The 24,901-nt window shown below is 49.2% G+C and overlaps 1 protein-coding gene across 10 annotated transcripts in view; it reads left to right on the plus strand.

Annotated features, from left to right (window-relative positions):
• Positions 1–24,901, plus strand: part of Pacs2 (phosphofurin acidic cluster sorting protein 2) — a 59,404-nt gene that overhangs the window by 7,439 nt on the left and 27,064 nt on the right. For 9 of the 10 annotated variants that reach the window (XM_085830715.1, XM_085830718.1, XM_085830717.1 and 6 more), the window contains exons 2-3: positions 22,094–22,181; positions 23,325–23,414. In XM_085830715.1, coding sequence (XP_085686841.1) covers positions 22,094–22,181; positions 23,325–23,414 — 178 coding nt within the window. Of the gene's footprint in view, positions 1–22,093; positions 22,182–22,804; positions 22,923–23,324; positions 23,415–24,901 lie in introns of those variants that run through there. The other variant, XM_085830719.1, reaches the window with a different exon arrangement.

Genomic DNA, 24,901 nt, shown 5'->3' on the forward strand with positions numbered 1-24,901 from the left:
ATATTTCAGACACGAATTACAATGTAACCTGAGAAAATGTTGTCCATTTCTCTTGCGCTCTGAGTCTTTGTTCTGTCCGTTTTTGGAGTGTATTGCTACATGAATGTGCATTTAGAGGTAGAGTGCCTTCTAGGTGTGAACTTCTTAGTTATGTTTTTGTTTGTATGTTGATTTGCATAGCGGAATAGCTAGAGAAACTTTGATTTGGGATCATCTTTTTCTTTTTAATGACATCTTCTTATTCACTGTATGCATGTTAGAGTGCACCCTGGTGCGTGGAGACCAGAAGACGGCTTGCAGGAGTCAGTTTCCCCCCACACCTTGTGGGATGAAGGAGTGAGCGTGGGTCATCAGACTTTGTACAAGCACCTTACCCGCTGATGCAACTCAGTAGCTCAACTTTAAAAACAGAACAAAAGCTGATTTTTTTAAAAAAGAATTATTTGTATGAATATACTGTAGCTGTCTTCACACACACCAGAAGGTGGCATCAGATCCCATTACAGATGGTTGTGAGCCACCATGTGGTTGCTGAGAATTGAACTCAGGACCTCTGGAAAGGCAGTCAGTGCTCTTAACCACTGAGCCATCTCTCCAGCTCCAAATTCTTCTTCTTTTTTTCCTTCTTTCTTTTTTTTTTTTTTTTTTTTTGAGACGGGGCTTCATGTATCTCAGGCTGGCCTAGAACTCACTAGCTGTGGATGACCTTTAACCCCTGAGGCTTCTGTAACCAAACTCAGGGTTTTATGCATGCTAGGCACACACTCCGCCAAATGAGCTGCATCCCAGCCTATAAACACCCTTTCCTCTCCTCTCCTCTCCTCTCCTCTCCTCTCCTCTCCTCTCCTCTCCTCTTCTTTTCTTTTCTTTTCTTTTCCTGTTTGTTTGTTTCTTCCTTCCTTCCTTCCTTCCTTCTCTGTGTGTGTGTTTTCAAGACAAAGTTTCTCTGGCTTTCCTAGAACTTGTTCTGTAGACCAGGCTGGCTTTGAACTCAGAGATTTGCCCGTGTCTGCCTCCCAGTGCTGGGATTAAAGGTATGCTTGGTAGCTTTAGACTTCTTACTCCCCTCTGTTCTTGCACCTCAAGACCTGGGGTCCTCCTCCCTGCACTGGAGAGACATCCTGAGACTTTCCTCTGGGGAGGGTCTGATAGCATGAGGTGCTCTTTATCCAATAGTGTCTTGTCTCTTTCTCATTCCCTAGGGCCTAGTGCTTGTTCCAGGGGCAGCATCTCCCTCAGGACAGAGGCCTGGTAAACTGACTGTGGCTTCTGGTCTTGCTGTCATCAAGCCATGACTCACTGGAGGGAGGTATGTTGAGGCGGCTTTGTGGTTATCTCCTTGTTGTGACAGCTTGTCTGATGACGTGTCCTGTCATATGTTTCTTTTGTGCTGGCCCCTATTGGGATTGTGGATTTTGTGGACTGGTGGTTTTCTTTAGTTCTGAGAGATTCTCAGCCCTTCTCTACTTGGTTGTTGCTTCTTCCCTGTACTCTCCGCTCACCTCTGCAGTACTGGATACATAACAGGTACATAACAGGTCAGCTTTTCCACTAGACATTTGATGTTAGTAAGGACACGGAGTGATGGACAGCAAGCCATGTACCTCTTTGGCGACACTGTTGTGTCCATGTGCTGACACAGTTCTTCCAGACCTCTTTCTCTTCTCATTCCTTGCTGCAGGCTCAGCTCACTCTGTTGTAACCACATCTGTCTTATTAAATCCACTTCAGGCCTTGTCCAAGTAACTAACTGTTGGTGAAAGTTGTAATTGACCAAGACGCCAGACTAAAAAGAGTAAGGGGAATAATCTGGATTATCAGAGGTGCTGCTTGGGAGTGTGAACTGACGCAAGTTTATTGATGGCTTCAAGTGGGTCTTGAAGCGGGCAGAGGAGTGTGTGGGGTTTGAGAGGCAGGGCTCTGTTGGAGGAGGGCCACTGAGGAAAGCATTGGGTTGACTGGACTGTGGGCTCGGCATCTCTTGACACAGCTCAGTGGGAAGATGGGGACAACTATACCTTGGAGAGGCCCCGTAGATTGAGAATAAGGCTGACACATTGCTGGGCTCTGCATGGCTCTGATCTCCTACCCTGCCCAGGCACTGCTTTTAGGACATGGGCAGGAAAAGTGGTGTGGGGTACTCTGTATCCAGGCAGGCTGACTCCCTATGGGACTTGGTGCTGTGACAGCTTCATTTCCCTCGAGTGGCTTTATGCAAAAGCTGTGGCCTGTGCTGCCTTGCACACCTCATGACCTGAGAAGCAGGCAGGCCCAGCGTGCCTTGCAAACCAGGGTCCTGGCTGTTGTGTCATGCCCATCCACTGTTTCCCTGGGTCCCAGGAAGATTTAGTGAAGCAGGTTGTCAGTGAGGCGGGGGTGGGAGTAGGAGGGGAAAAAAGATCCGCTGCCTCATACACAGCAGAGTCATCTGATGCTGTGCTAGGCTTATGGAAGTGGCAGAGCTCCATCCTACAGAGAGGATCTTTAGAGCCCTAGCTTCAGGTGGTGTAGACAGAACAGTGGCAGAGAGCTGCGCCCTCCCTCAGGTGTAGATGAGGAAAGGCTTGGGTAGGAAAGCCCAGGGCCTATGGTCAGAGCTTTCCTTGCTCATTCTAGACCCAAGCTCCAGGGCTGCCAGTCTCTTGGGGAACTATCTGGCTCAAGAGACACCTCCACCAGCAGTGTGTGTGAACTTCTGGCTCCACTCCACAAACACCTGGCCACCTGCTGGTACTGAGACACTGTTAGCCTTAACTATAGTATATGAATATATCTAGGGTTGCAGTCTCTCTGCTTTGGAGGTGGGTGTTCTAGAGCAAAGGTGGGCTTTTACAGGCCTCTAGGGATGGCAGGTGCCACACATGGCCTCTGGGAATGGAACTCTAAGCAGCAGTCCTAGATTCAGGCAATGTTCCAAGTGCATCCAAGAGCCTGTGCAGAGGCAGGTGTCTCAGGAACCCTTGGGGCTGCTGGAGTCTGAGGTTGAGGCCTTGAGTCTCTTGAGTAGTCTGCTGTGGTGCTGAGGCCTGCTAAACAGAGGTTTCTAAAGCTCTAAATAGAGATAGGCAGTGGAAGGTCCAGGGACCAGCAAATTGGCATTCTTCCTGCTGGTGCCCACAGATTTGCTAGTCCATCCCTGCTGCCTCACTGCCCTGTCAGAACTGAGGGTACTCCCCTACTACTTACGCTTCTCTCAAGTGCTGAGGTCTTGAACTGGAGGTGACTCACCTATGGTCCAGCCCCAAGGGCACCATTGTCTCTAGGGAATCATTGCCTGAGTGGGGATCTGTCCCCAAGGTGTCAGGTTCTTCCTGCATTTATATCCAGCATGAATGCACACAGGCTACAGTGAACTGATAGCCGTTAGGATGGAGTACCTAGGCAGGACAGGCTTGGATCGCCATGCATCCCTCTCTCTGCAACACCTTCCTACTTCTGATATCTTACTTTAGGCAGAAGAAACTATATTGTCATAGCAGGAGAATCTGAGTTCTGGCAGGCCTCACCTAGCTGTCAGATCCTTTGTTCCTCTCTGAAAGATCTAAAGTTCTGGCCCATCCAGCCTGTGCTTCCTGTAATAGCTTTTGTCAGAGCTGTGCACCTAAATGCTGAGTTGGCCACTAAAGTAAGCAGTGCAGTGGGTACCTTCAGCCTTTACCAGGACACCAAGGTGCTGGCCAGGGCCTTTGGAAGGCTCTTGCTGGTAGGAGAGTATCTGGAGGCCAGAGGTTCTCTTGTGCTGAGAAGAGACTTGACTGGGCCTTAGGCAGTAACTGCAGGAGCTCTGTGCACCTTTGAGATGGAGTCTGTTGGGCCTTGCCCTTCTACATCCTTGGGGCTCCTCTACTAAGGGCAGGTATGCGTGTACTGAGCGTCCTTTATGTCTCCAGGGCCATCCCCAGCCCCACTCACCTTAAGTCTGGAGAATGACTACCCTGGTCTGTCAGGGGAGCTTTGGCTGTGAAAACCTGCCATGGGTTTAGGCTTGACTGGAGTGTCCAGGTAGACTACATGGACACTGTTCACCCGGCAGCTGGACTAGCACTCTGGCCTTGGTCAGGGTCTGCTAGGGGTCCCATGCTTACTTGCTGCTGACACTCATGCCTTCCTACCCTGTGCTGGGACTACCATTCCTTCAGCTTTGCTGAGTTCAGGCTTTCTGTCTTAAGGTTTTTTTGTTTTGTTTTGCTTTGTTTACATTGGGGTATGGGTATGGTGGCACACTCCTTTAATCCAAGCTCTCGGAGGTAGAAGCAGGCAGGTCTCTGTAGGTTCAAGGCTACCCTGGACTAATAGGGAATCCCAGGTCAGCCAGAGTTACATAGGGAGACCTTGCTGAGAAAAAAAATGAAATAGTTTTTCTACTGTGCAGGTCTTGGGGATCCATCTCAGGTCACGAGGCTTGGCAGCAGCTGCCTTTACTCACTGAGCCATTTTGCTGCCTTGAACTAACTTACCTTTCTCTCTCTCTCTCTTTCTCTCTCTCTCTCTCTCTCTCTCTCTCTCTCTCTCTTTCTTTCTTTCTTTCTTTCTTTCTTTCTTTCTTTCTTTCTTCTTTCTTCTGTGTGTATGGGTGTTTTGCCTGAACGTCTGTGCACCATGTGAATACAGTATTCTTGTGGACCAGAAGAGGGCACCAGATTCTCTGGAACTAGAGCTACAGACAGTTATGAGACATTATGTGGGTGCTAGGGATGTAACCTGAGTCCTCTGGAAGAAATAGCCAGTGCTCTTAACTGCTGAGACATTGCTCCAGCCCCTGAACTTCCTGTTTTAACCACCAAACGCCTCTCTTCAGTGTGACTGGATTGTCACCCTTCGAAAAACTAAGAAGAGAATAACAGAGAAGTTGCCATACCCGAACTGTACACTCTGTTCTCCTCCAGCTTGGCAGGCAGGGTGTGGTCGGCACAGACCTCTAATCCCAACACACAGGAGGCACAGGCAGGGGGAATCTCTGAGTTCAAGGACAGCCAGGTCTACACAGAGAAACACTGTCTTGAAAACCCAAAATAAATAAATAAATAAATAAAATAGCTTGCCTTGAATTTATAAATATAAGAATGATTGAATCTAGGAATGGGGGCAGCTTGTTTGTGGGTGTAGGTGGTGTTTGCTTTTGCTGGAGAAACAGCGAAGGGGTCAGATTTAGGGTAGAGCAGAGGGTTAGGAGACGCTGGACCTGGGTTCACTTGTAGCCTGTAGGCCACATTGTATCTTGAGTGTTGTTATTAGAAGCAGGGACCATGGTACCTGGGCTGGGCTGGGCAAGGCAGGGCAGCATTGGCCAGGGAGTGTTCTTTGAAGCCTGATGAGGAACTAAGAAGCTGTGCTTACTGGAAGGAACATTGGGATGGTGGGAACAGTTGGGAACAGTAGGTCAGCTCCCCTGCATGGCTCCTCCACTAGCCCTTGTTTTACAGGCTCTCCCTAGTGATGCTGTGAAGACCAGTGCTGTCATCTGCTCACCTGTAGTGTCCTGCGTAGTTATGCCTCAGTGGAGGTGTGGGGTGGGGGCAGGCTCTCTGACTAACATTTGGGTGGGATCTGAGACTCTGTGCCAGGTAGGGAGGAGTTGATGTCCCTGTTGAATTATTCCCATGCACACCCAGAGAGCATGGAAGTCTGGCTGGCCAGACAGCTGCTGAATACTCTTTGACTCATCTCTGCTATGTCACAGGACCATTTAGATCCTTAAACTGGCTAAGGGATGTCCAGAGATGGGAAGCTGAGCCCTCACAGGCTCAGGCCTCTGGCTTGTAAAAGGTCTCTTTCCGGATCCCTGACTTCCAGACAACCAGGAGGGGTTTTGAAGGCTGCTTTGGGGCAACTTCCAGCATTGAGGAAGAGTGGCTCTGGACAATGGAGAGTCTGTCTACAATGGAGAGTTGTGTACACAAGAAGATGAAGGGAGAGTCTTCCCATAGCTCGTAGAACATTCCCTGAGGCCAAGGTCCTGCAGGATGGAAGGGTGCCCTGCTCTTCTTTGAGCATCTTGCCTTTGACTGAAGAGGCAGCCCATGCAGCCATCCTCACCTTCCTGTCACTACTTCATGCTTTGTTTCCTGGAAAATACCTCCTTCCACCAAAAGGGTAGTGGTAACCTCAGGAGGACACCCCCACTCAATGCAGACATTCCAACTATCCTTATGGGACACTGTGTCTTGGCCCTGTTACTGGTCCACGTGACCACCAGTACACAAAGGCCTGAGGCAGGGGACTGGCCGGCCAACTGGAACAGCTGCACCACCAGCTGGGGAGTGCTGTGCTCTGCCACTACTCAAGTGTATGAGGAGGGGTTCTGCCCGGGGTCATCAGCACCACACATGCTCTGCACTTAAAATAGAAGCCCAGGCTGCTTTGCTAAGTGGGATGTGCTATTTGGGGGCTTTCTTTTAGGACGGTGGTTGTGACTCCTCCTCTAGCCTAGTGGGTGAGACACCTTTCTGTGGATGGTGAATTGCCCTCCGTGCAGGGAAGACAATAGAGCTAGATGTCCCAATAAAGTTGATTTTATTAAAGTCAGAATTGTAAAAAATGTCTGTGTATTGGGTTTCCCTCTCAGCGCTATCTAGTTGCTTTAGGGATCATAGAGAGAGACAGACATCGCTGCTTTCACTGATATGGGGCTGATGTGAAGCATTGGAGCCACAGTCATGCAGGTGGGAGCTCTAGGCCTTGCTTCACTTTTCTCCATTTGCATTCTCGTGGGCAGACGGGAGAGAGTAAGATGGACGCTGCCCTGGTCTGTGCTGCAGGTGCCGCTGGGCCATCAGTAGCCCTGGTTGGCTGTACTTGGTACTCAGCGAGATGTGTCAATCAAAGTGTCAGCTGCTGACATTGGTTTTTGTTCTTTTGGGACTCGTTTGCCGTGTATGAACATAGCTTTTCCTGTTCTGGTTTAAGCATTTTTCCTTTTGCTGCTCAGTCCCTCTGGGATGGAAGCTGCTTGGTCACTCCCCTTGAGGCCTCATGAGCAGCAAGCCCAGTCCAGGCCATCTGTCTGTGAGGCCGCACGTCTCACCCGAGCTCTGGAGCCCAGCTGTTCATGTACAGTTGTTTCCTCTGTCCCCGTGAGCTCTGCTTGAGAAGTGTTGTCATTGTTCCCTAAATCCTCAGCCCTGAGCACAGGTGCCTTTGCCAACTGAGTTGGTGAGGCTCTTGGCTCTGTGGACATCATCACAGCGAGTGGGAAGCCCTAACGAGCTCAGTCCACCACGTTCAGGATTTGCTTATGTGGCCTGAGTGGAGGTTTTGCGGAGGCAGCTAGGTATTGGAGCCTCCCTGAAGGGATGCTTGGACATTTGCTGTGAAGCCCTTACTGTATGGATCCTGCTCTATGGCTGTAACAGCTGGGCAAGAAGTGCAGATGAGGCATAGGGCCTAGCTGAGCCCTGAGTGATTGTGGGATCCCCGTGGCTTAGCCTCAGATAGGTGCAGGGGAAGTCGTGGTCCTGCATTTTCTCCTGGAGTCTGAGCACGTTGGGTAGATTGTGGTGTGTGAATCTTTTACTACACAGTGGTTCACTGCTTACTCCTCCTCGTACGTCCTTGTCGAAGCAGATCTGATTCTTAACAGTGTCCGTCCTAAATCTCTTTCTGCTGTGGGGTCAGGAGGATCTTATTTTTAGGGGATGCCTGGAGTGTGTGCACTATTGTGTTGCCTTCGTGCTGCTCCTTACCTCTATTGACCCATGACCCCAGTAAGCAACTGGAAGACACACGCCTGACCCTTCCTCGATCCTTGCTTTTCAACTCCTGCTGGTACTCTTGAGGCTGACCTGTTACCCCAGGCGCCTCCACTGTGTCCTCCACAGTGCCTTGTATCCCAAAGGTGTTGGTTTGCCTTACCAGGGGTACTGCCTTGTTGGAGGTGTTCCTATATGGATCTGTATTGGAAGCCATGGTGTAGGACAGTGTTCTGCAGTCAACTGAGAGGGCTGGTCAGGCCCTGTACAAACTGTCATTTTGGACTGTTTTGCCCCGACTGGTGCCAGCCAACTGTGGAGGTGTTGTTAAAGCAGTCTGGGACACACCTGGGACAGGCAGCCTTGGGTGACTCCTTAGAGAGCTGAGCATTTGAGTTAGTCAGACTCTTTGGTGACACAGGAGCCCGAGAACAGCCGTTTATGGGGTTGAGAGGAGAATGGTTTACTTTGCTCAGCTTTAGAGGTTCCAGTTCTGGCAACTGAGAGCACAGCTATTTACCTTGTGACGGACAGGAAGCAAAGAGCACTCCTGTGCTGCAGGCTTGCTCCTTTTCCTTCCCTGTCCCACCTGCTTCCAGCTGCCTATGGTGCCTCTCACACGCCCTCATAGCAAACCTAGAGGTATACTAGTCTCTTAGGGGTTTTCCATAGCCAGTCAGATGATGTTGGAGAGTAGCTGCCACAAGGTTGAAGGCACGGGAAACCCATCCACACCCAGCACAGGGTGTCCCATTCTTTTTGATTGTTTTTGAGACAGGCTGTTACTTAGTATGGTCTGGCCTGGAACTGAATATATGGTGGAGCTTGGCCTTGAACTCCTGACAGTCCTACGTACTGGGATTACAGTTGCGTACCAACACACCTGGCTTACATTCCCATTGTTGTCCACCCTTCACCCTCTGCCCCATGAACCGCTGTGGGAGGGACAGGAGGAGAAAGGTGTTGGCACTTCAGTCTAGAGGTCTAGATGTTCCCAGGCTGGTGGCTCCCAGACTCTCACCTTCCTGGTTGGAGACATCTCTTGTGGCTGCAGACAAGATGGTTGCTCAGGTCAGAAGCCTGCTGTTCCTTGTACCCCATGAATATTGCCACTAAGGACATGTCAGATGCCTGCACTCAGAGCCTCTGTCTATGAAGGGAACCTCCTCAGGCCCTGCCTGCCTCGACTCTGTGTAGAATACTGGCTTGTGGAGGTTGTGGGTGACTTTGGGCCTGGCCCACACCGAGCCTGGCCTGTCTTCCTCTGATATGACCAGTTGCAGAGCAGGGCTCCCTACAGTGTCCTGCAGCAGGGCTCTGCACATCCTCTTCCTTCCTGGGACTTGTCTTCTCTCCCTCTCTAGTGCCTCCTAAAAGGTGGGCCCTAGATCACAGATCAGCCGAGTGCTAAGACTTGTGGAGCCTGCCTTCCCACGCAACCCTGGGAAGCCTTCTCAGGAGGTCTGGAAGGAAGACAGCTATCCCCACCACAAGGCTAACTGCAGCCTAGGCTGGCCTCTGTCCTGTTTGACGCCCTAGTCTCCATGTTAACTCTCACTGTGACAGATACTTGACAAACATTTTTAAGGAGGAAACTTGCTTTCAAGTTTGAGATGTTTCAGTTCATGACTTTTTTTTTTTTTAAAGATGTATTTATTTATTATATGTAAGTACACTGTAGCTGTCTTCAGACACTCCAGAAGAGGGCACCAGATCTCGTTACGGATGGTTGTGAGCCACCATGTGGTTGCTGGGATTTGAACTCTGGACCTTCGGAAGAGCAGTCGGGTGCTCTTACCTACTGAGCCATCTCACCAGCCCCAGTTCATGACTTTTAAAGTTGTGGGGAAGCAGAACATAAAGGCCAAAGGGTGTGGTAGAATACTACTCACGGGGTGGGAGGGACGGGCCATGTCAAGATGGACTCTCCAGGGTGACCTCTTTCCTCCAGCCATGACTCCTCCTTTCAGAGTTCCATAATCTTCCAATTTCGTCTCTGCCAGTGGTTCTTTGATGAGACCAGCCCTCTCGTGACTTAGTAGTCCCTGGAAGTACCTCACCGGACACTCCAGAACTGTGCTCTAATAATCTCTTAGGCATCTCAGTCCAGTCAAGCTAACGATCAAGACTGTCACAACCTCACAATGGCATGCACGTGTGTGACACAGGAGATAGAAGTAGAGAGGAGAGACACTCCCCTTCTGTCAGCCATCATGTGCACAGCACACTCGCATACCTGGGGCTTCTGGCTTATGATAGAAGAATGGGATGGTCCCTGAGCTGAAGGATCCAGGCAGGCCCTGTTGATCTGAGGGCACAGCCTCCTGATGGCAGGATCCCAATTATGTGATGCTGGTGGCTCCTGGGTAGAATGGTGAAACACATGGCCAATGCAGCCCCACACTGAGTTCTGTGTTCTAGCCTCACCCACAGAGCCCCTTTGAAGCTTGCCTGCATTCCTAGCAGACAGTACACAAATGGCTCCTCCTTGTTGACTGTGCTGTCTGCCTTCTTTGCCTTGGACTTTCCCAGGACTGAGTGGTACTATCTGTTCCTCCTCTCCACTACCTGCCTTGATGGGGCTGGCCTCTGATGGGGTGAGGTGGGAATGTAGTAACACAGTGGTTGGAGGGTATCTGGCCTGGTTACGGCCTGCTGACCCTTGCCTTCTATAGAAGCTGCCCTGGCCCTGAGTGCTGGCCAGTGGGGGACATTGGGAAGGCACTCTTGAACTTCTTTTCTCATTAACCAGGGGCAACCAAGCCCAGATAAGGTCCAGGCACTGAGGAGAAAACTGAGCTGAGCCGGTGAGGCTGGCAGCTGCCCCAGGCCACACAGGTACATTTCTGGCTCGAGGTTAGCAGGTGCTCAGGGTGCAGTGAGTGAGCCCATAGCCTCTCGTAGAACCTACTCCCCCAGGGCTGTCAGTCACACTGTGCCTTTTAACAAGAGAACTGGCAGACTTGCATATACAGTCCTGACACTTGGACACACACAGGGGTAGGCACCACCCTGCTTGGCCTCCAGGGTGCTGGCATGTGGTATTTCTCTGCCCGCAGGGCATGAGAACAAATGGCCATCTGCCACCACAGACCCAGCTCCCACGTGGCCAGACATGCATGTGGGGGCTGCGTCTGGAACAAAAGGTCCTTCAGTTTTTCCTCCAACAAACATAGGGTCAGCAGGTTTGGGGGCCCGAGATTTAGTCCTTTGTGAGACAGAGCTCATAAGCTCTGTGTGCTATCACATGCCTGAGGGAAAGGTGGCAATCGGTGTTTGTAGAGGGCTGTCAAAGTGCTTTCCACAGTGCTGTCAGGGCTGTGCAGAGTGGCCAGGCTACTCTCTGGTAGTGAATGGGCATACTTTGATGGAGGGGATCCTGGTCATGGCTACGTGGTAGAGGACACTTCTGTAAAGCATTCCCTGGTCAGAGGTAGGCAGTAGGGAGTGAGGGCTAAGTAAAACTAGCCAGTCACAGAACACAGAGGGAGACAGACACAGGGGCTGCTGAGAATTGACATTCTGAGTCACTGACCCCAGGCTGTCCTGTGAGAACCTGCAGTAATGGCAGAGATGCAGAGAGCCACAGAACCCTTTGATGGCCCTTTTTTTCCCCTAGAGGGTTTTGCTGCCTGTGGTCTTCCTCCTGGGTACTGGGTATGCGTGTGCTTTGTGCTAACAGACCTGAGCTCCTTGTCTCGGGCGCTCTCTGGGGCTGTGGGTAGAACATTTAGTCACAGCGACAGGTGTGGCATCTACATGGTACCACCTGAGCTGACCAGCCCCTGAGGTGATGGCCTGCTTTGTCCCTCATTTCTCTACTTGGTTTGTTCTACAAATCTTTCTTTTCCACACTGGCCTTTCAACTGAGTGTCACCTGAGGCAGCATTCCCTTACTTAGCCTGGAGTGATGTCATGTCTGAAGGATTTTACCTTACCACTAGAAACCTGTTGTATGAGGATCAGCCCAGGGGTTTGCTCCCTGAACCTTTGTAGTCTGAAAGTAGCTCTGGAGCCTGCCTGTGCCATTCTGCCTACTCCTTGCTTCATTTTCAAGGGTCATTGCTTACCCTATATTTAGCCCTTACAGAGGACTGAGCAATGAAGTTCTTCTGGTCACCAAGCTTCATATACCCTGATACTAGGTTCTCAACACCCCTGTGGATGAGCCTCCATACCTGCTCGCCCTTTCCAGCATATTCCTGAGCATATCTCCCCTCAAGGCCTCTGTCCATTGTTTTCTGTCACTAGTATTGGACAGTAGACCCCAGGGAGAACAGATAATCTGACTGCAGTGATTTGGAGCCCCAGGTCAGAGCCCCCTCTGGGCAGACAGGCTAGAGGGGAGGGGAGGTCCAGAGATCATCCAGAAGATGGAGAGGCTAGGACAGTAGGAACCTGGGGTGGTCCTTGGTGGTCAGGACACTATTCAGGCCTGTGGATCCTTTTGTTTTAGAGTGAAAAATCACAAAGTAACTTTGAGATGAAGGCCTACAGGACCAAGATGGAATTCCTAGTTGGTCTTCCTTGGTCAGCAGCCAAGGAGACCCCAGCTTTAAGATTCCCAGAGGAGCCATGCCAGGTGCCTGGGCACAGAGGATGGCTGGTCAGTTTCTTGGTCCCCATGTAGGTACAAACAGACCCTGAATCCTCATCGATTGAGAGGGGATAGGTGAGAAAGGGTAGGTGGTTCAAGAACAGGTACATCCCAGGAAGTCTGCAATGAGCCTACGCCGGCCATTGTCACTGCTCTGCCAGGTTACATATCTGCTCCAAGGCCCCAGGGACTACTGAACTCTGCCTTGGCCTTTCCTGCCAGCTCTACACCCTGTATCCCAGATGGGGTCTCCTGGTCCTTATTGGGTGAATAGCTCACTGAGAAGTCTTGTCCCTGACGATGGGTTTGTCTTCTCTCTCAACAAATTATACTTTTGTGTCCACAGTTTGCTAGTGGTTGCATGTGGGTGTGTGTGGGAGAGAGAGAGAGAGAGAGAGAGAGAGAGAGAGAGAGAGAGAGAGAGAGAGAGGATCTCGCAGGTTTTCATTTATATGCACTTGTATACGTCTGTGTAAGTGTATGCCCTGTACGCATGCAAGTGCTCATGGAGGCCAGAGAGGGCATCACATCCCCTGGAGCTGCAGTTCTAGGCAGCTGTGAACGTCTTGAAGGGGTAAAATCAGGTGCTGTAGAAGAGCAGCTCATGTTCACAGCTCCAGCCTCACAGGAGATTCTCAGTGATGTTCCAGCCAAGCCCTTTTGCACTGTTGGGGGGATTGTAAACTAGCAGGGTGGTCCTTTGGAAGATAGTATGCAGATATCTCAGAATTAAGCTTAGCATTACCCTTTGATCTAGTAATTCCATTTCTAATAAAGCAAGCAAGCAAGCAAGCAAGCAGGCTGGGAGGTAGCTGCACATGTCTGTCATCACCAAGACATTCACAACAGCCAAGAGGCAGAATGAGTCACATGCCAGACAGATGACAGATAGACAAATGTGGCCTATCTATTGAGAGCACTCTGTCACATCCTATAACTTGGGTGAACCTGAGGACAGTGTAAGCAGTTGGTGAGCTCCAGATGCAGTGAGAAACCCTGTCTCAAGAGATAAGGTGGGAATAATCAAAAATGGCTGGTGGTGACCTTTGGCCTTCCTATACCCGTCTACACACATGAACATGTATACACATACACCACACACAATAAACAAAAACTAAAAATAATACTAGCTGTTATGGTGGAACACACCTTTAATCTCACTACTGGGGAGACAGAAGCAGGCAGATCTCTGTGTGTTCATAGCCAGCATGGACTACAAAGAGAATTTAGGCCAGCCAGTGTATCAAAGTGAGACCATGTCTAAAAACCCAAAATACCAAATACAACATTGTCAAGCCGTATGAAAACTTGATAATTTTTCAGAAAAAGTATGAATTATCAGTTGAGTATCCATAAGCCAAAGTCCAAAATGTTCAAGTTCAAAACATTCTGAGCATCATGATGCCTTGTGTGGGAAATTCCTGATCTCATGTTATAGATCCATCTAAAAATATGGGTGCACCTTATCTTCCAGGTGTGTCTTATGGGTCCGATTCCCATCCCCAAATTACCATTTGTATGTGTGTTGGGGGGGGGTGCTTGTGTGCACATATATGTGGGCATGTATATATATAAATATTCTGGAATGCTTGGCCATAGGCATTTCAGACAAGGGAAATATGAGCTGTTCTTAGTTATGGGTCCCTAAAGTGCAAGCCTGAAGAAATTAGGCTGAAAGTAGAGAAGGTGATGAGGCTGTTTCCCAAGCTGTGATGTCAAGAAATGCACAGCCTCAAATGGAAGGGCAGGCCCATGTCAGAAATCACATGGCGGGTTCCCAGTGCTGACGGGCTGAAGCTTGTAAGGCTCAGCACAGTCCAGACGGCATAAGGGGAAGCTGGGTTGACTATATTCACACGTGGTGACTTAATACATTAGAATGTCTCTTAATATACAGTATTCATGGAAAGAGAGACTGTTGATTGAAAAAAAATTGGTGAAGTTTGTGCCTTTAAGACCATAGAATTAGGGCCCATGAGGTTACAAGGGTATAGTGGCGTGCTACCAAGCCTGCTGACCTGAGTTCCATCCCTGTGACCTGTGGTGGTAGTTTCCTTCTGACCCAGTCACATGAGCCTTGTCCCCCATACCTAAACAAAACTTTAAATTTTTATTTTAAATTATGTGTATTTGTCTTACTCTGTGTGGGTATGTGCATGTGAGTGCAAGTTGCTGCAGAGGCCAGAAGTTATCAGGTCTCCTGGAGCTCCAGTTACAGATGCTTGTAACCACCCAGTGTAGGTGCTAGGAACCCAATTCAGGGCCTCTGCAAGAGCAGTGTATGCTCCTAAACATGGAGCCATTTCTCCAACCCCCCCCCTTTTTTTTTAAAGTAAGAATATAGAAATAAGTATAGTTTGTTATCCAATTTCTACCAAAGTTTGGAGGCCCCACCATCCAGTATGGCAATGCACATCTAATTGTTGAAAATTGTAACTGAGCTTTGTGAATGAGGAGATGGGAGATTTCTGTCTCTGCAGAAAATTCCAGACAGGGTTGCATCAGCACACAGTTCTCAATGTACACATCAAAAGTAGTATGTTTGAAGCCAGAAAAGGGAGAGCTATTTAAACTGTTCTCGTGGTGTATGTGTGTGTGTGTGTGTGTGTGTGTGTATGTATTTATATGTGTGTCAGTGTGTGTACACATTTGTGTGGGTGCACTTGCCTGTGCGTTGGGGAAGCCAGAGAGGGCATCAGCTTGCTTTAGGCTAGAGTTACAGACTTGCTTGCAAACATGCTGCTTATATCCATGTGTGCACCCAGATTGTTCCACATGTGCGGGGATCTGAACTCTGGTCCTTGTGATTGCGCAGCACATGCACTTAACCACCAAGCTATCTCTCCAGTTCTTACCAAAACGCCTGGAACTGCTGCACAGTGCAGTGAGCACTAAATCAGATGGCTGGCCTTCAACTCAGATCCACATGCAGACAACCAAGCAGGATGAGGCATGTCTGTAAACCTAGGTACTCAGGAGGCTGAGGCAGGAGGATTGAAAGTTCAAGGTCTGCCCAGGCAGCTTAGTGAGGTTTTGCTAATTGTTTTATAAAGACAATTAGCAATTATTGTTTTCACTCATTGTTTTATAAAGTAAAAAACAATGAAGGCATAGGTCAGTGATAGACCAATTACCCAGCATGTTCTAGGTTGGAGTGCACCTAGAAGAAAAAAGACTTGTGGGAGAAATCTTGGGTATGAAACAGAGAAGCAAAGATTCAGGGTCAGTAAGTGTCACTTGTCTCTAAATGCAGTTTGATCTTATACAGTTCTACACATTTTCAACCCTAGCAAGCTAGTTCTAGAATGTATATGAAATAGACATACAGCTCTGAAAACAGGTTGGTGTGTGGGGGCTAAGGGAGTCTCTGTTTTTAAAGTGTTAGATGACTACTCTAGGTGAAAGCTTAAAACCAGCCCTCACTCTCAGGAACATATCCAAGATCAGGGTGCCAGAAGATAGATCCACTGTCTGGTGGGGCCACTTCCTGAGTCATTAACCAGCTTTTTATTTTATTTATTTATTTATTTATTTTTATTTATTTTGGTTTTTCGAGACAGGGTTTCTCTGTGTAGCCCTGGCTGTCCTGTTTGTAGACCAGGCTGGCCTCAAACTCAGAAATCTGCCTGTCTCTGCCTCCCAAGTGCTAGGATTAAAGGCGTGCGCCACCACCGCCCGGCTTTATATTCTTACCTGGAAGAAAGAGCAGTGGCTGCAGGTTCCTTACAGTCCCCTAAAGAGAATCCACCTTCTTGGCCTACTAGGTCTCTCACCTTGGGAGTTAGGATTTCAACATGGAATTGGGGAGAAAACCAACATTCCTTTACTTAACTGGTCTTCCCACAGCCTCCTAGCAGTCAGATGCCTTCCTGAGATGGTCAGGTCAGATCCAGATCAGCTCAACCAGCAGTGGACTGTATCTCCTGCCATACCCTGGTGGTCCAGGGCCCACAGTGTTTCTGTAACTGGAAGCCAGCATGAAGCTTTGAGTTAGGCTGTGCTTCCTTCTTTGGTATATGCTACGGTAGGTGTCTGGTGGAGGGCTGGTTATGTGGCTCTTCATTCTTCGTGCTGGCTTCTGCTTCTGGGTTCAAGTTGACTGCCTTGGTTCTGTCCTTGCAGTCAGTGAGATGGGAGTGGACAAGGGGCCTGTCACCAAAAAGTGACATGGGTTACCTCTGCTTGGGTCTCCCCAGAGCTGACCTGTTCCTGTTGTTAACTAGCTTCCCACTGAGGGCACACCATCATCCAGCAGCATGGGAGGCAACCCAGAATTAGGGTAGAGCAGAGTTTGAGTACAGGCACAACCTCCTCAGGACAATGGGCAGGGGTTAGGGTGAGCTTTGTCTCCAAGAAAACCCTCTATTCTCTATGCGGGGAACACGTGCTGACTCATATTAGAGTATGCTGCTCTCCTTTGCTGCCTCACCCCGTTCCTGAAACCACAGAAGGCTCCGGAGGATTGGTCACCACTATGGTCCAGTCTGACCTTGAACTCTGCTCTGAGCTGATTCTTTTCCTTCCTTCCTACCTACCTACCTACCTACCTTCCTTCCTTCCTTCCTCCCTCCCTCCCTTCCTTCCTTCCTCTTTTACATATTTTACAAAACATGTGCGGACACGTTTGCATCCATGTTTGTGCAGATGCATGTGGAGACCAGAGGTTGTGTTGGGTTTCTCCCATCATAACGCTTCGTTTTACACATCGGGCAGGGTGTCTCATTTGAACCCAGAGCTCACTAATTTGTCTGCTCTAGCTAGCTTCTTTGCTCCAGGGATCCCCTCCCTATCCTGCCTCTGGAACACCACATGGCTGTCCCTCCCACAGGGATTGCATAGACTCTGGGGATCCGATTGACGCTGGTCCTTTAGTCACGGTGCTGAGCAGATGCAGTAAAAGAGGAGGTGGTAGCACCCGATACTTGGCAGATTACCTTCGGACGTGTGCCACCTGCCAGTGAAATTGCATCTTGTAATGGTGTTGACTTTAAAGTGCACGGCTCCTCACTGACGCGTCTCAGGAATGTCCTTACTCCGAAATGCTGTGTGTCAGCAACCTGTTCCCTGTCTGGTTGAATCCTGATGCCTTTTTCGAATATACTATAGGCCCACCTGTGCCTCCAGTCTGTCTTTTCAGACCTGTAATTTTCAGAGCCAATGGACACAGTGCTACCCTACCCCTATAGTTAGCCATAACCAACTTGCAGGTTCTTTTTAAAAACATACTTAAATTTCTTTTAATTTTACCTGTGTGGGGTTTAGCTCTCTTGTATACCTTTTCACCAACTACAGGCATGCCTGGTGCCCACAGGGGCCAGAAGAGGCTGTCAGACCCCTGGAACTGCAGTTACAGATGCTCATAAGCCACCATGTAGGTGCTGGGAATTGAATTTGGGTCCTCTGGAAGAGCAACAAGCACCCTTAACTGCTGACCCATCTCTTGAGCACCCACCCCCCTTTTTGTGTTTTTTCAAGACAGGGTTTCTCTGTGTAGCTCTGGCTGTCCTGGAACTCACTTTGTAGACCAGGATGGCCTCGAACTCAGAAATCTGCCTCCCAAGTGCTGGGATTAAAGGTGTGCGCCACCACACCCGGCTCTCTTATGTGTTTATGGGAAGGACATCTCTGTTGTTGAACAGAGCTCATGTTGCTGTTAATGTTCATGTGTGTGTCTTCGTGTGAACTCAGACTCATTTTCCCTGGCTAAATTCCCAGGGTTTCAGTGCCGTGCTGAGAGCTGTGTGTGGCTTCATGGAAACTTAGAAGCTGATTTCCAGAGTTCCAGCTGCTCTGCGTCCTGCCCAGGGCTGGGTGTCGGTGTCTTTTGCTCTTTGTGAACAGCTCTGGTATAGTTTCTGCTATGACTGTGACTTGTACTTACATCACCAGTGACTAATGATGTCGGGAACCTTGCTGTACCAAGTCACCTGTCTTTCCAGGCGAAGGAGCTGTTCAAACACTTCACTCACTTTTTTATTGTTTTGGTTTTAATTTGTATTTTATGGGTTACAGGTGTTTTGCCTATATGTATCTCAGTGCACCACATGTATTCCTTGTGCCCAAGGATGCCTACAGAGGGTATCAGAGCCCCTGGAGTCAAAAGCTTTTTTTTTTTTTTTTTTGAGACCAGTTTCTCACTGATCCTGGAGTATACCAGTTGTCTTAGACTGCCTGGCTACAGAACCTGAGATTCTCCTCTGCCTCTGCAATGCTGAGATGACAGGCATGTGACATTTTACTTGGAGGCTGGGGATGGAACTCAGGTGCATGGCAAGTCCTTAGCCAACGGATCCAGCTCTCCATCCCCAAAGCCTGTCTGTAACAGTGGTTTTGCAGAGGAAAGTTGCTCACTATGTAGCCTTGGCTGGCCTGGAACTCATTCTGTAGACCAGGCTGGGCTCAAAATCCCAGAGATCTGCCTGCCTTTGCCTCCCGAGTGCTGGGGTTAAAGGTGTTAGCTACCATTCCAGCCAAAGTGTTAAATTGTGATGGAGTCAGATTTATCAGTCCTTTGTCTGACTGTTCGTCTCTGCTTCCCCTTCTGTGGGCAGCACATTGGATGCAGCTTTTGTCATCAGGGTGAGAAAGCTAGACTGTATCTTCCTTTCTTCAGTTGTTCTGGATGTTCTAGCGCCGCGCATCTGAGAGGTAAAGTCAGTATGTTGACTTTGACCAAACCACACAACCCTTCTTGTGATCTCACTAGAGTAGGTACTAAATGGATAAATAGTATAAATAGAGTAGTACTACATGGATAAAGCAGTTTGGGGAGAACTGCTGTGCAGCCCGTAGCGTGGCTCTCCACTTCCTTCTGTTGTTGAGCTTGCTCACCAGCATGCAGAGCTTCCTTGAAAAGCGTATTTGCTTGTTATTAGTATGTGTGTTTGTGTAGATGTTGGGGCCAAATGCATGAGTGTGGGTCAGAGGACAGTTTTGTGAAGTTAGTCATCTTCTCACTTTTTATGTGGGTTCCAGGGCTCAGACTCAGGCTGCCAGGCTTGTGCAGTGAGTGACTTCACTTGCCAGCCCAGCGTTTGGAGTTTCTAGCATGCATTTACTTTAGATATATCTTCTCGATTTGGAGATAATATGAGTGAATGTTTTTTGAACACTTGACTTCCAGTTGTTTACTGGGAACAGTGTGTGGTTTGTAATCACTTTTTATAGGTATCCTGGTCAGTGGGAGCTTGTCCTGACCCTTCCTGCATTCCTTAGATTCTCTGTGCACAATCCTGGAGTCTGTAGACAATGGCGGTTTGCATCTCCCTTTCCTGACCTCATGTCTTTGGTTGCCTTGCTTTGCCTGTCGACCTGGGCAGGCAGGCAGGACAGGGCCGTGTGAGACACGGGCAAGGGCAGTCAAGCCAGCCCACATCCTGTCTTCAGGGAAGCAAGTCTCTGCTACTCTCGTGACAGGTGCCGACTGAGGGATTCCTTCTCTTCCCAACTCGCTGAGGTCTAGCATGAATATCAGAACTGCCTCTGGAGCTTCTGCAGACTACCACATTCCTCTTGCACAGTCCAAGAGCTCCACGAATCTCCGGTTGTTACCATAGCAACCTCACTTGATGCCAGCTTTCTGTGTCAGTTGACTTCTAGCATGATAGCAAACAGTCAAAGAATCGACTTAGAGGACTCAGAGTTAGAGAGATTGCTTTTAGTCTGCAGCACAGTGGGACATCATGATGACAACATGGGTGTAATGAGACTACAGGCCTGACAGCAGCACAGCTAAAACCTAGGAAGAGTCTGGCTCCCACAGTCCTCTACTGGGTCCTCCTCCTAAAGGGCATGTCCTCCACTAGGTCCCACAGTCCCCAATGGCATGTCTTCCACTGGGTCCCACAGTTCCTCTTTTTTTGTTTTTTTTGTTTTGTTTTGTTTTTTGAGACAGGGTTTCTCTGTATAGCCCTGGCTGTCCTGGAACTCACTCTGTAGAGAGACCAGGCTGGCCTCGAACTCAGAAATCCGCCTGTCTCTGCCTCCAAGTGCTGGGGTTAAAGGTGTGCACCACCACCACCCGGCCCACAGTTCCTCTTAAGGGAGTGTCTTCCACTGGACCCTCTTCCTAAAGCTTCTACTACCCAATAGGCACTAAGCCTTTAATACTTGGTCTCTTGAGAAAACCGAACCAAATTGAGGGTACAAATGCTTTTTTTCTCATTTAGCTTATTGATATGGTAAATTAAAATGATTTTCAAATGCTGAACCAGTATTTCATTCCTGGAACATCCACCATTGGCAGTGTATATTAATATCTTTATGTCTTGCTAGATTTAGCTTGCAAATACCTGTGGAAGGACTTTACATCTGTATTCATGACATCGGCCTGTAGTGTGCTTTCCCTGGCCTCCTCTTCTCATCTCTGTCCTGCTCCTCATCTTGTATCTTTTTTAATAAGGTCTGGCTGAGTAGCCCAGGCTGGCCCAGGTCATCTTATCTCAGCCTCCGGAGTGCTGGTACTGTGGAGTGCCAGCCACCACACCCAGCTTTTGTGGTTTCTTTATGGTGCTGTTTTTGTCTGTGTTGATAGAAAGGCAATGCTAATCTCATGAGCGGAGGCAGTCCTTTCTCTTCTGCTTTCTGGAAGGTTTTGTGGATATGTTTGTTTTTCCCTCTGCCCTGAATTAGGGATGGAGTCCTGGGTGTCAGGCATGGTCAGCAAGTGGTACTCTTGCCTCTGGATTAGCTGGATTTTCTTCTTCAGAACATTTGGGCTTCACTGACTTTACTCAATAGATAGTACTGTTCTGTTACCAGTTTCAGCTTGGTCAGCTTTGGAGAGTGGACAGTAAGTTGTTACATTGTATCTGCTTGACGAGTAGGTATCTGAGGTCTCTAGTTCTCTCTTTTATTCCCAATAAAGAGAATTTTCTTTATTTGTTTAATCTTTGTTTGGCTGACGGTTTTAGGAATTTTCTCAATCTTTGCAAAAGAGTAACATCTGGTTTTTATTTTCCCATTTCAAGTTGTTTCTGAGTATCTCTATTGTCTCCTTATGCTTTGTTGGTGTTCAGTTTGCACTCCCTCTTCTGGTTTCTTATTGTTTTATGCAGCGTATCCTGTTCAGTGGGAGTCTTTCCACTGAAACACTAATGCCTGCACAGATCCTGACATACTGTCTTTACATTGTTTCCATTCCGGAGGCTTTCTAGTTTCCTTTGAAATACGCTGTTTCTGCCAGTCCATTTCCCAGGTAACTGTGTCTTCTACTTGTTGTGGCTTCTCGGTAGCCACCTCTCATCTGTGGCTTCATTCCCGTACTTCTCCAAGTTCTGCTCGGGTATGAAAGTATTACACAGAAATCTCCAGAAAGAGACAGCTTGCAAGTTTTCAGGTACACCAACTATCCCAGATAGTGAGAGAAGTTCCTTGGCTTCCCAGAGTTGTACGCACAGCCCTACTGGTTACCCTGGAGGCTCATCAGAAGCTGCCCCTAAGTAGGCAAAACTTGTCTCCATGTACCTCAAAGGCTTTAGAGCAGAATATTGAGGTGAATTCATGTCTGCTTCGTGGAGGTGGCAGCATGGGATAGGGGCAGCCGGGCCTGGGTGGGAGGCTGTCTTCCCATAGCTACAAGCTGTACTGCTGTGTTGGTGCCACCACTCTGGCCTTTGGGAACCTCCTGTACTTGAGTCTCACATGATTGGCTTTCCGATGTTTCTTCTCTGGTGTTTCCATCCAGCCCCTCCTAGTTGGTGCCTCTCCTGGGGACACCAAGTGTGGCTGTGGGGTCTTTGCAGCTCTCTAGGCAGCTGGGCAGTGTACCTAGGACGTCTGCTGCAAGTCTGAGCCCTGTGTCTTGCAGGTTGTGTAGCCTGACCTTGAAGAAGCTGGCAGTGCTCCGGGAACTGGAAAAAGAACTCCTGTCTGTGGTGATTGCCGTCAAGATGCAGGTAACCCTCACTGCACACACACAAGTGTGGCCAGCCTCACTTCTCACTCGGTCCCTCAACCCTCACCACTGAGCCACCTACCCAGGGCTTTTGTTCATGCCTGTCCTGGTAATAGGCTTGAGTAGTAACAAGAAGAGACGGGACATGGGGCTCTCTGGACTAGAACCTGCCCCAGTGTTTTGCTGTTCTTTGGAGAGCCTGTGACTGGATGAGCTTGGATCCCACCCTTCCTGGGCAGAGCATCCCTGGCCCTTTGGGCTGCCTCTGCTGTGTTGGGGACTGGCAGGTTACAGGTCGACTCTCAGGGGACAGGATGTGGATTTTGACTCCTGGCTGCTCAGATGTAGCTCAGGGTGACCCTCTGTGCATGGGTGGCACATGCAGGGTAAGTGGCAAGCAGCTCCACACAAGGCCTGTGTGCCTGGGTAAAGGGGGCAACTGTTTATTACTTAGTTCTCACCCTCTGTCAGGGAGTATGTGGGTCCTGCTGAGGTAACCTATTTTTAACACCACCCCCCCATACTGCCTATGGTATTGGACACACCCTAGACCTGTTGTAAGAGTGTGCTTAGCACTGGGCAAGACTTCGTCTGTCATTCAGGGTCTCCTCTGTCACACAGAACCCTCCCATCCATGCAGGACCCTCCCATTTTGCCCTGAGATGTGTGGTTGGAGTTCAAGGAGGCCTGGCTTCTGTTTATGGTTGGAGGTGCTGTGGATTCTTGGCATCTAAGCAGGCAGGCAAGTCTCCACCAGCTTGGCTTTGTGCCAGACTGTGCCCTGTATCACCTGCGCAGTTTGAATCTATTGTAAACATCTCGTGCTCTTCCTGTCCCTGTGGCAGTGTCTTTTTTTTAAGTGGCATACTCTGTTGACCCCACACACCCATACCTGTGCACTGGCCTTCAGAGGCCATTGGTGGGCTGGGCTGGGCTTTGGTGACTGTTTCTCTGGCAGGAGCTGTTCTGGCCTTCCACTTCCGTTTCTTGGGTAGAACCTTTGGTGGAATCAGGTTTTAATCCTGCTCCTGCTTCCCCACCCAGTGAGGCCTTTGCCATGCTAGTTCAGAGTGCTGGTGTGAGGATGCTCTCTGCTGGCCTGCTTTAATATGCTCTAGACTAGAAAAAGGCTGTTTCCTTCCAGGGTTCCAAGCGTGTCTTGAGATCACATGAGATTGTGCTGCCTCCTAGTGGACAAGTGGAAACTGACCTGGCTCTGACCTTCTCTCTCCAGGTAAGTCGGATTCCTGGCTAGTGAGGATGTGAAGAAAGTCAGTGCTTTGGATAGTGAACTCTCCTTCCCTTGATGCCCAGGGCGATGGGCACACTTTGTTCAGTGCCCTGGAGATGATGGACTCATTTCCTCCCAAGTGCCCTGAGTGGCAGGTGTGCCCTAGTCAATCCCTTACCAGTTCCCTGAGTACCCTGGGTGCTGGATGCCCTGTCAGAGCCACCTGTACTCTTTTTTACTTGGATCTTCTCTTGATCAAGAGTCATTATTAAACAATTAGAAAATCCTATTGATATACTTTCTCCCCCTCTCATAATAAAGAAAAACGGAATGATGGGGTCTCTGTTAGTTGTTTCATCGCTGGGACAAAATACCTGGTAAGAAGCACACTTCAGGGAGGAGGGCTTATATTGGCTCACAGTTTGAGGTACAGTTCATTATGGTGAAAAAGTTGAGGCTGCAGGAGTTAGGCAGCTGGTCACATTGCATCCGCAGGCGGGAGGCCGAGAGCAGTGATTGCTGAAACTCGGCTTACTTCCTCCTCCAGCCTAGGGCCAGCGGAGTTTCCCACATCTAAGGTGGGTCTTTCCACCTCAGTTAACCCAGTCTTGACGATCCCACACAGGTATGTCCAAAGGACAACCTAATCTAGGCAGTCCTTACTGGAGCACCTCAGAGCCTGTCTCTCCTAGGTAATCCCAGATCCTTCCAGGGGACAAGTAAGGTTAAGCATCACATTGACAAACATATCAAGACAGGCTTGCTTTATTCTCTTGTTTAGCAAGACTCTGTGGAAACACTGTGTTAAGTTCAGAGTCCTTGTGGAGGAGGAAGCCTGCCAGCCCAGAGCATCTGGTTCTGGGCTTTGTGTACCACTGTGGGGAATCCAGTTTATGGAAGTGTAATGTACCAGTTTACACACCTGTGTCAAGTACATGGCCCCAGTGACTTCTGAGAAGTGTGTGTTGATGAACAGCCTGCTTGGACACTAGAGGTTAACCCTGCTTCCAGAACTTACCCCAGGCTCTGGTTGTGAGCTTTAAGGACCCCGTGGGAACTGTTTCCTCTTGAGTGAAGCCCCTGTCACAAGTGCAAGTCCTAAGCATGTGCCGCTGTAGCACATGGGACAATGTTGCTTGGTGGCCTCAGCAAGGAGTGCACAGGGTCATCCACAGAAGGCCCAGATCCTCCCACATAGAGAAGACGATCAGAAACTTAGGGCCATGTTGTGTATTGAGAAGGTGTCAGGCTGTCTTCAGATGTCACATGATAACTGATCCCAAGTAGTTCAGCAGATATGTTCCTCTAGTGTAGAAGTGGATCCCCTGATCTAAACAGAGGGTGGCCTCACAATGTTGCAAATTCTTGAGGGTAGGTTGACAAAGGGCCCTGAAGACCGAGACCCTGGAAGGTCTCAGCCGTGTTAACAGGCGCTCCTCGGGGATGTTGCTGATCCTGCCATCAGCAGCCAGGCTGCAGCAGGCGTCAGG

Source organism: Mus caroli, unplaced genomic scaffold (genome assembly GCF_978045245.1).
Source record: "Mus caroli unplaced genomic scaffold, Mus_caroli_1 scaffold_14, whole genome shotgun sequence".
Lineage (NCBI taxonomy): Eukaryota > Metazoa > Chordata > Mammalia > Rodentia > Muridae > Mus > Mus caroli.